Source organism: Prinia subflava, chromosome 17 (assembly GCF_021018805.1).
Source record: "Prinia subflava isolate CZ2003 ecotype Zambia chromosome 17, Cam_Psub_1.2, whole genome shotgun sequence".
NCBI classification, from domain to species: Eukaryota; Metazoa; Chordata; class Aves; order Passeriformes; family Cisticolidae; genus Prinia; species Prinia subflava.
Genome location: NC_086263.1, coordinates 13,452,705 through 13,463,631, shown reverse-complemented (window position 1 = coordinate 13,463,631; position 10,927 = coordinate 13,452,705). Strand labels below are relative to the sequence as shown.

The 10,927-nt window shown below is 59.6% G+C and overlaps 1 protein-coding gene across 2 annotated transcripts; it reads right to left on the bottom strand.

The window, feature by feature from the left end:
* Positions 1-1,317: 1,317 nt before the first annotated feature.
* On the bottom strand, positions 1,318-8,310 carry ARPC1B (actin related protein 2/3 complex subunit 1B). Of its 2 annotated transcripts, none has more exons than XM_063414700.1 (10): positions 8,153-8,310; positions 5,941-6,014; positions 5,167-5,271; positions 4,320-4,542; positions 3,568-3,675; positions 3,100-3,306; positions 2,556-2,631; positions 2,277-2,473; positions 1,733-1,823; positions 1,318-1,596 (listed from the first exon to the last, which is right to left on the bottom strand). In XM_063414700.1, the coding sequence occupies exons 2-10, from the start codon at positions 6,002-6,004 to the stop codon at positions 1,558-1,560; spliced, it is 1,110 nt and encodes a 369-aa protein (XP_063270770.1). In that variant the 5' UTR covers positions 6,005-6,014; positions 8,153-8,310; the 3' UTR covers positions 1,318-1,557. The 2 variants fall into 2 exon arrangements, with proteins under 2 accessions (XP_063270770.1, XP_063270771.1); XM_063414701.1 differs by having other exon boundaries at positions 5,941-6,052; positions 8,153-8,287.
* Positions 8,311-10,927: the final 2,617 nt, after the last annotated feature.

Sequence of the window (10,927 nt, the reverse complement as noted above, 5' to 3'; positions counted from 1 at the left end):
TGGCCTCGTGTGTGTGAAGGGCACAACTGGGGGGTCCTGGGGGAGGCTCAGCTGCAGCCGGGGGCTGCTGGTTGTGCTGTGGAGTTCAGCTCTGGGTGCAGGAGCTCAGCACACGCAGCCTGCAGGGAAAATCTTTCCCTGCTGCTGCTGATGGATGTCTTGCACAATGTGTTTACCACGGTGGTGGAAACAATTACCCTCAGGCCACTGTCTGGCCTAGTCCCCTGTCAGAAGGGCAGTCACCGAGCTGTCACCTCCTCTCAGATGTCTCTGGAGGGGACGTGCTCCAGCCTGCCCTGCCCCAGGGGGTGTGGGAGTGCTGCTGCCAGCCTGTTCAGGGACACCAGACTTCCCAAAGGTCAGAGGAGATCCAGCCCCAGGGCTTGGGGCAGGGGAAGTCACTGGGAGAGGGGTTGCAGCTGTGGAGATGAAGGGTGACAAATGGGATTTGTTCCGTGTCACCCTGGCCATGCCTGGCTGCAGGGACTTGGGCGCAAGAGTGTGGCACAGGATTGTGCCCAGGGAATGTCACCTCAAACCACAGCTCAGAATTGGGATAGCCAAATTTGGAATAGGAAATATCCAAGCCAAGATTTGGGATAGGAAATGTCCTCAGGGAGCTGTGGAAGATGAGCACAGGAGAGGTGCCTGTGCTGTCAGCTCCAAGAGGGAGGAACTGATGTGGTGGGGACAGCCTGACACGGGAAGTTTGGGATCCTTGGAGCACAGGGAGGTGGATGGGGCAGGACAAGAGGGAATTCTTGGGCTGATGCCTGGGGTAGAGCAGGGTAAGAGCCACAGGGGAGAGGGTTGACGCTTGTGAACACGTGGAAATGGGTGGGAAAATCTCTGAGTAACACCTCCCACTGACTGAGGGCTGGAGCAGAACTCCAGCAGTGGAGCAGTGTCTCTGTCCCTCTGCCAGGCTGTGTTTCTTTCGCAGGCTGTGGGCAGTGTTGGGACTGATCTGCTCCTGAGATAAGAGGCTGGAAAGGCACAGGATTAGTTGGGCAGCCCAAGGTCTCTGAGCTGGCTCCAGGTTTGGGAATTGCCCACCTGCCAAAACTTTACCAGGGAACTCAGAGAATGGGAAACCTGTGCTCCCTGGCCACTGCCATCCTCTGCCCTCTCTTTTCCCTGACACCACTCTTGAAAGGGGACTGAAGCAGGGGAAGTGACATTCCCTTTATCCCCCCCAGTTCCCCCTCAGCACTGGTGGCAGAAAGGACATGAGCACCCGTGATGAGCACCATGATCTGCCCTGATCACACCTGTGTTTGCACTGAACTTGTTCTAAAAAGTGAAAAAAAAAACCCATTTTGATTTATTCAGGAAATCCTTTATTTGCTATTTCTCCAAGCAATGTATGACCAGCATCGGGAAGGATGGTAAAAAAACAGTAATAAAAATGGTTTTCTTTGTCTGAAAAACAGCCACCAGGGCTGGTGGCAGCGGGGACAGGCACTCGTGGCTGGGTTATGGCACAGGGGGGTGGCAGAGGGCAGCAGGCAGGGCAGGGGCAGCTGGAAGCTGGGATGCTCTTCCCGGAGGGCTCCTTCATTTGATCTTGAGATCCTTCAGCGCTGACTCCAGGCTCTGAAATGAAGCAGGAGGGCGTTCATCAGCTCTTTGCTCCCCAAAGAAACTGGGGGTGGCTGGGAGCTGAAGGGGGGGCACTAGGATGGTTCAACTCTGGGTGCTCCCAGCCTGAGGGGTCCATGGCATTCCTTACCTTGACATCCCAGATGCTCATGCCCCCGTCCATCCCCGTGGTGCAGAACTGGGAGCACTTGTCCTTTCCGCCCGTCAGCACTGAGATCTGGCTGTGGGTGCAGAGGGGGAGCAGGAGTCAGTCCCAGTGCTGAGCCCTTGGAGCTGCCCAGCAGCAGGGGTGGGAGTGGGGCTGGACCCCTTCATCTCCTCCACCAGTGCAGGAAGGCACTGGGGATAGACAGGGATGCTCCAAGGATGCTCCAGGACTGTCCCAGATTTTGGGACTAGACCTCTCTCTCTCCCCACATGCAAGGATGCTCTGGAGATACCCAGGGATGCTTGGGAATACCCTGGGAAGCTCAGGGATACCCAGGGCTGTCGCAGCTCCTGGTGCTGGAGCCTCAGTCCCTCCCTCCCACTTGCAGGGATGCTCAGGGACGCTCAGGGACATTCTGGGAATATCCAAGGATGCTCCAGGGCTGCACACCCAGGGGATGCTCAGGGATCATCACCCCCAAGCAGCCCCTGAGGTGACCCCAAGCCTGTCCCTCCCTGCCCCACACCTGATGCTGTTCTTGTGCAGGGTGTCCAGGGTGGCGTTGGCCGTGTCCGAGCTCGCTTTCTTGTCCAGGTTCTGGAAGCGCTCGCGGGCGGTGAGGCCGCGCTGGGAGCTCTGCTTGGGGACATCCAGCTTCCCCCCGAAGGTCAGGGCCCCCTGGCTCTCCTCGTAGGTGAACAGCATCGGGCAGCAGTCGTGGCCCTGGGGAACAAACCTGCCCTGCTCAGCGCCCTCCGGCCGGCCCCAGGCACAGCCCGCAGCCCTCGGCCCCGCCCGGACTCACCGCGGCCACCAGGCTGTTCTCGGTGATGAAGGTGACAGCCAGCAGGGGCAGGGTCTCGGTGCACAGGGAGGCGACACTGCGAGGTGTGAACAACGAGCTGGGTCAGCCTCAGTCCTGAGACTGGTGGAACCCACAGGGGGAGACAGCACCTCCTCCACCCGTGGTGATCTGGGGATGTTCCAGGGGTGTCCCAGGTCCTGGGGCTGAGCCCTCTGTGTCCCACACCCATGTACAGGGATGCTCAGAGATACCCAGGGATGCTCCAGGGCTATCCCAGCTCCTGAGGCTGAACCCCTCTACCTCCCCCACCCCAGTACAGAGATATCCAGAGAGGCCCAGGGCTGCACCAGGGCTAACCCAACTCCAGAGACTGAACCCTTCCATATCCCCCACCCACGTGCAGGGACACTCTGGGATTGCTCTTGGCCCAACCCAACCCAGATACCTCCATCCCTGTGTTGGTTTGGGGGTCAACCCCTGCTGCCAGCCCCAGCACAGCCTCCCCCAGCCCCCCGAGCCCCCTGCTGTCCCCAGCCCTGCTTACGCCATCTTCTTGCCGGCGTCGGCGAGGCACAGGGTGCTGTCGTGGCTCACCCAGGCCACGCGGAAGCCGCTGGCCGAGAAGCAGATGCTGTGCACCCACCCACAGCTGCTGCTCGACTCGAACATCAGCTCCCCAAAGGGCATCTTGGAGCCCCAGGGCGTGGGGCTGGGCCGCTCCTCCACCTCCTTGATGTAGGCTGAGAAGATCCTGGGAGGGGGAGAACCCTGCCATGTGTCCCTGGATGCAGGACCTGCGCCACCTTCATCCCTGCCCCTTGCCTCAATTGTGTGACTCAGTTTCTTTGGCAGAGCCTGTGGGGTGCCCCCCTGCCTTCCACAGGTGCTGCATCCCTGAGATGGTCCCCAGACCTCCCTGCACCTCCTCTGTGCTCCAAGCAGCACCTGGGGTGAAGCCTGCCCCCCACCCACCCTTGGGGATCCCCCCAGTCACCCCAGCCCTCCTCCTCACCTGCACTTGAAGTCACAGGAGCCAGCGGCCAGCAGGACGTTGTTGGGGTGCCAGTCGAGGCTGAGCACCGTCGAGCGGATGGGCTTCTTGATGTGCTTGCAAACCCACCTACATGGAGAGGGGGTGGCAGCAGAGGGGCAGCAGCACCACCCCCAGGGCCCCCCTGGGATTTTGGGGAGCTGGCGGATGTTGGTCAGTGCTCCAGGAGCTGCCCTGGGCCACCATCCTGCTGCAGCAGCTTGAGCATGGGGAGTCCATCCTTCTGTTTCCCCATCTGTCTCCACCTCCTCAAGTCTCTTATTTCCCAATCCATCTCCCATCCTTCCATCCATCCATCCATCCTTCCATCCATCCATGTAGCCCTGATTTCATGTCTGAGATGTTTTGGTTTGTGAAATTTCTTTCCCAGGTGATTTGCTGTACACAAAAAGAAATGTTTTGCCAACTATAGCTATGTTATTCATTCTTTTTGGAGGAGGGACTTCTTGATGGCCCTCTGGCTTGACCAATGTGGTCAAAGAGGTGTTAACTTTGCCCATCCAATCATATTGGTCTCTGTAAATAGTACATAAAGAAATCACATTTTGAATAAATGCTTTTTCTAGCCTTCTGAAAATTCACGTAGTCTGTGTGGTTCATTTCATGTCCTACAGTGACACATCCATCCATCCATCCATCCATCCATCCATCCATCCATCCTCCACCCATCCATCCATCCATCCCTCCATCCCCCAGGAGCACCAGAGCCTCACCAGTCGTTCTCCTGCTCGAAGTAGCAGATGGAGATGAGGCGGGAGCCGCTGCCCACAGCGAATTTGTTCTCTTTGGGGGACCACTTGACGCAGCGGGCGGCGCGGTTGATGCGCAGGATCACCAGGGTGGGCTTCCAGACACTGCCCTTGAGGGTCCACACGTAGGCGTTGCGGTCGGTGCCGCACGTCACCAGCCGGTTGCTCTCCGGGGCCCAGTCGATGCCTGGAAGGCACAGGGGGGTGATGGTGATGGTGGCCCAGGAATGGGGATGGGGAGGTGGCACTCACGGCTGGGGGGTGTGTGAAGGTGTGGTTGTTGTGGGTGGTCTCTGCTCCACAGTTCCTCCTTGCCCCACACCATCCCTTCCCCTCCCTCCCACCTCAAAGCATTCCGTGTCAACCCGTCCCACCCCATCTCTCATCCATCCATCCATCCATCCACCCACCCATCTCATTCCATGCCATCTCTTCCCATGCCTCCCACACAGTTCCATCCCATCTCTCCTATATATCCTTCATCCATCCATCCATCCCTCATTCTGCTCTACCCCTTCCCTTCCCATCCATCCCACATAATCCCAATCCATCTCACCCTGTTTCTCCCATCCATCTATGTCCCTTCCCACCCCGCCCTCCCTCCTTCTCTCCACCTCATCCCTCTCCATCTCTCCCATCCCATCCATCCCACCCCTGGCTGCCTTCAGGCGGACACAACCTGCTCCACTCCCTTCCACCCCTGCCCAGCCCCTATCCACTGGGTGCCAGTGCCACGAGCAGGGCTGGGAGCAGCTCCGGGACAGCCCTGCCCCCCTCCGTGTCCCTGTCCCCTCTGCCAGCCAGGACTCACCTGTCACCTGCCCGTTGTGCTCCTTCAGCTCGTGGATTTTGCTCCACTTGGCCCCATCCTTGCGGTAGATGTGAACCTCGTGGTTGTTGGGGCACAGGGCGATCTCTGGGGGTGACAGTGGCGGGGGCAAAGCCCTCCCCTGGGTCACAGGCTCTGCAGGGCCAACCAGCACCCACCCACCCCTTCCTAGGCTCCAGATCCCCCCAGCCCCGGCCCTGCACTGCCCTGGTGCTGTAAATTGTCCCCATGGGAAGGGAGAACCCTGCACCCCACAGCCCAGGGTCCTCCCTTCCCTACAGCGTGGTCCCCTGGGGCTGGTGGGATGAGACGGGACAGGACGGGATGGGACAGGACGGGATGGGACAGGACGGCTGCGGGGGCACAGCTCCCAAATCCAGCCCGTCCCGCCCCGCCTGCCCGGCGCTCCGCGGAGAAAGCCCTTTTTGTTCTCCCACATCCCCCGGGCCGCGGCCGGGAAATGCCATCGCCCGTGAATCACCCGGCTCTGCTCCGTGCCCATCCCTCCCCTGCCGGTGCCTCGGGGCCGGACGCTGCTCTGGCACCTCTGTGCCAGGCTCTGCCCCAGCAGTGGGACCGGGGGGAGCACAGGGATTTGTGCCAGCCCCCAAATCCGCCCGTGGCAGGATCTGCTTCCCCAAACCAGCCCCAGCCCCGCTCTGCCCCGTCCCGGAGCATTGCCCACCACGGGATGTTCAGCCAGGACAGGGCCTGGGGGTGTCCTTGGGAATTTGGGGGTGCCCCGGGCGTACTCACGGGTGCGGTCCTTGTTCCAGGCGTGGCAGCTGATGGGCTCCAGCAGGAAGCTGTGGTAGGCCATGGCTCACGGGCTGGGGACAGGAGAGACCCCCAGGCTGTCAGGACACTGCTGCAGCCACAGGGACAAGATCCCTGCTGCCAGCCCCACAGAATGATCCTTCCCACTGGGATCACTCCTGGGCTGCAGCCCACCATGTCTCCCCTTTGCCGGGGAGAGGGTTTTCCCTGAGGATTTCCAAGCTCAGAAACTCTCCATTTCCAGGAACTTCTAAACCCTGCTGTCATCCTGCTCCAGCTGGCTGGAACTCGCTGGGCAGGAGCTGGGTGGGCACACAGGGACCCTGGTGCCAGCAGCCCCATGTGCACCCCCCTGGGATCCCACCACCAACAGAGCCAGACCCACTCACTCCTTCCATACATCTCATTTAGGAAAAGGCACCTCCATCCCATCAGTGCTCAGCCCTCAGGACTAATCCCTCTCCTGGCTGAACTCCCACCGTTCCTGCTGTCCCCAGCTCTCATGGGACGGAGCAGTTTTGCCCCAAAGGCCCCTCCAGGTGCCGCGGGGCCGGGCAGGGCTCCGAGCAGCAGAGTCACAGCCCCTTGGCCATCCGGGAGAGCAGGGATGCAGGGAAACACCTCGCCAGGGCGTGGCAGACAGGAATTACTCACAGCCTGCTCTCGGCTATTTTGGGAACTCCCTGAGCACGTCCCGTTTTCTTTGGCAGTTACAGGGGAAAGGAAAAAAAAAATCTTTTTTAGCAAAGCTCCATCCCTGGGCTGGGGGAAAAGAAAATCTGAGGAGCTCCATCACCTGCCTGCTGAATGTGGAGGAATTCCAGTGCTGATTCCAGCAGGGCACAAGCCGTGCTGTCACACACCCCTGGCCAAGGACATGGGCACGGATGAGGGGGCAGCTGCCCTGTGCAGCCCCACCGATCCCCCTGGGGTACAGCTCAGGGTGTCCCAAGGAGGGTACAAAGCTGCTGCCACCACGAGGGACCGACAAAATCATCAGCGAGAGGGACGCTGCTGTCAGCATTGCAAGAGATCAGGAGAGGGGAAATGCGTGGAAAAGGAATTGGGCTGAAATGGGCACCCGGCTGAAAGGGCTCCCTGGAGGAGGGATGGGAGGCAGGACACACCGAGGTGCTTTCTGGCTTCGACATTAAGAAAGCAGCAGTACTTTTCCTTTTCCAGGTGGAAACCAGCCAGTTCCCTGCTGGTGCCCCGCTGGCTGAGTCCTGCTCCCGCCCTGGAGGGACCCACGGGGGCTCGGCAGCCCCTTCCCCAGCTGAGAAGAGCATCACAGGAGCTGTGGTTACATCCCCAGCCCCCAGCAGCCAAGGGCTCTTGGGGGAGGAAAACGGGAATTTTCCGAAGGCCAGACAGGGCGGGATTGGGAGCTGGAGCAGCTCCGTTATCTCCCCGGCCAGCCCAAGCAGTTCGGAAACATCCTCGGAGGAGATAATCAAACCTTGGCAGCGCCCAGCGCCGGGGGCTCCTCCCAGTCCCGGGAGGAAGCCAGAGGAGCTGGAGTTTGGGTTTTTACGAGCCTGGCGGGGTGGCGGGAGGAGGGATTGTACCCAGTGAGGATCCGGCTGGGAGCTGGGACCCCCTGAAACTCTCCCCGGACACTGGGGTGGACCCCGGCACCGCCAAGACCCCAACAGCTACCCCGGAGAGCCTCTGCTCCCTGCGGCTGCTGAAGGTGTCACCCCCCTGCTCCTGCCAGCCAGGCTGGGGACAGCCGGCCTCAGACCCCGGTGTTGGTGGGGTCCCTGAGGGGACACCCCTGTCCCAGGGAGGCTCTGACCCTCCTCTTCCTCGCACCGGGCAGAGCGGGAAGCAGCGGATTCCCGAGGAGGAGAGGACAGATTGCGGCAGCTCTGCCTCTGCCGGCACCAACCCCGACGGGACCCCCAGAGGGGGGTTCTCTCCAACCCCACCAGAGCTGTCAGACCGCCGGCAAGAGAAAAAAAAGCCCTCAAACTTTCTGACAAAGCTGGGAGAAAACCCCAAACCATCCGAGACGCAGCCACAGCGAAACTCGCAGGGGGCAAGGGGCTGCCTGCACCCCCTGGCCCCAGCCCGGGGGGACCCCCCGAGCCCTGGAGCAGGGCGTGAGCGCCAGGAGCTGTGACAGCCGCAGCCCCCCGGGACAGCCCCAGGTCCTGGCAGGGTGGCAGAGCTGCCTGCCCGTCCTTACCTTGGCGGGCTGGGCTCGGTTCCTGCGCGGCGGGGCTCGTTCATGGACTCTGGGCAGTCCACACGAACGGAGCCCGGAGCGAGCGGCTGGAGCTGTGCCTGCCCCGCCGAGGCAGCCCGACTTCCCTTTTCCTCTCCGAGAAATGCAACCACTTCCTTACGTGGGCGTTGGGGGAGCGCGAAGCGGCGCTGCGGCCGCCCTGCCCCTGTGCCTGCGGGCCGGGCTCCTCCGGCACCGCCGCACGTGGAGCGGCCCCGGCCCGGGGATGCTCGGGGGGACTGGAGAAACGCGCCCTGGGGGCTCCAGGGAAGGGCACAGCCAGGAGAACAGAAGGGAAGGATCCCCGCTGTCTCTCTCTGGCAGCGGGAGTGTTGTTCACCCCCGGCCCCGATGCGTTTGGGAGGGATGGGGGCTCCCCGGTGCCTGTGCTGGTTCCCCACCGAGGAACAGCCGAGCCTGGAGCCCACCCGGGGCGAGACGCCCGTCGGTATCGCCTCCCACGGCCGGGGAGAGCCGCAGGACCCCGCGGAGCCGGGATCCGGCCGCCCTCGGCAGCAGCTGCTGCTCGTTCCCGCATCCCACAGAGCCCAGTGGGACCCAGTGCCAGGCTGGCTGCGGTCACCATGCCCGTGTCCCCACGCACCAGACATCCAGCCCTCGGGTTTTATCACCTCCTGCTTCAGAGCAAGGAATTTTTATCCCATTCCTGCCTGGATGTACTCACCCTTTCACTCCCTGAGCGGTGTGGGACAGCAGCACGCTGGGTGCCCTGCAGGGAGGGCAGGATCTCCTCTCAGCTGCAGGATTTGGATACAATAACCTGGAATTCAGGGATACAATAACCTGGAATTGGCTGAGCTGCAGAATTGATCCCCTGGTGAGGGGGGCACAGAGAGGGCAGCTCCTCGCTGATCCTCATCCATAGCTGGGCTTCATTTCTTGTGTCTTGCCATGATCCCTGCAGACACAGGGAGATCCTGAGATCTCTCCCAGGCAGGGATGGGAATGAACTCAGTTTTAACCTGTGCAGGAGGCTTTGGGGTACATTACTGAGGGGAGAGGACAGTGTGACACCTGCTCCTTGCCTGCCATCCCCTTTCCTCACTGCTCCCATCTCCAAACTGATCCTGCTCCTGCTCCAGCCTGTGCCATGAGCTGCCTCCACTGCTTTTGAACTCTGCCTGGGGCTCTCCAAGGCTCCACAGCCCATGGGGGGGAAATCTGGCACTGTGGAAGTCAGGGATGGAGGCTGAGCCCTGCTGGGCCTCTGCCAGTCCCAGTTCATGTTTGCCCAAGCCCTTTACCTGCTTTTCTTCAGTTTGTGAAGTGGAAGATCCTCCTGCCACCACAGCACGTCACATCCTCAAAAGGCGGTAGAGGAACTGTCCCACTGCACAGACTCTGGGGCCATGGGGACACTTCTGGTGGGGTTTTCTCTGGGGTTGGGGCAGTGCAGATGAGCAGCAGCAGCAATTCTGTGTTTGGGGTGTTGCAGGCAGGCTGCAGTGAGCATTCCCTGCTTCCCAGCCCACCCATCCCCAGATCCCCTGACTGCAAGAAATGAAACACTCGTTATTTTCTGTTTAGAAGGGAAGGAAATTGCAAAGCCAAGCCTGACTGCTGGGGCAGAAGCTGGGAGACACAAGGAGACCAGAGAAGGATCCAGCTCTGTGATGGAGAGCAGTGGCTGCCACTCAGAGCTGATCTTCCACCTTCCCCTTTCAGCCCCCCCTGAGCTGAGAAACGAGCAGGGTTCCAGAGGAAGTGGTAAATTTAGTCATGGGGTTTTCTTTAAGACACTTCTGCATTTTCTGCAGCAATGACAAGCTTTGTACAGCAGTGCCATGAGCCAGCTAATCCCCCTGGAGCACAGCAAGGCAGCAACCAAGGAGGAACTACACCCTGTGAATAAAGTGTGTGCAAATGCCTCCCTGAGATCCTGGGGCTCAGAGATGAACTGCAAAAGGTATCTGGGGACAAAGGATCAGCACAGAAGCCAGACCACGCTGACACCTCTGGCTGGAGCTCCATCTGCCCACCAGTTGTTATAAATACAGGATTTTATGGGTTGAGAGCTCAGCTCTAACAGGACACAGAATCCCAGAACCACTGAGGGTGGAAAAAGCCTCCAAGTTCATCAAGTCCAACCTGTGACCAATCCCCACCTTGCTACCCAGCTCAGAGCACTCAGTGCCACGTCCAGTCATTCCCTAAACACCTCCAGGGATGGAGATTTGCCAGCCTTAAAGTTTCACAGACTTACCAAGTGATTTGCTTTTAATTTATACTCTCCAGACGAGGCTCAGCAGATTTTTGTCCCACCTTCCACACAGAACTTTCCCCCAGGCACTGCCCTGGGAGCAGGCTTGGGACCAATCCCAAAGGCAACTACAAATAATTCTGGTCACTCACATCTGGAAAAATGTGACCCACTGAGCAGACAACAAAAAAGACATCCAGGTTAATTTGTTGTAGTTAAGGATTAAATGCAAGGCAGACAGAATGAAGAGAAGTAGGATAAAATCATTTGTCCTCCAAAATCATCACCTCAAGGGAAGAATTCCCCTGGAAGAAGCTCATCTGAATCTTCACATCCAGATCATAAGAATGCCAGGTCTGCTACCTTTAGAACCTTTCAGTTAAGATGAACTTCTCCTCTTTTAAAGCCATAAAATATCAGTGCAGGGTTTTCCCCAACCCTGCACTGTTTTTTTCTGCCTCTCTCCCAATTTCCTTAACATCTCTTTGTTAATGAATAAGCATCAAAACAAAGAA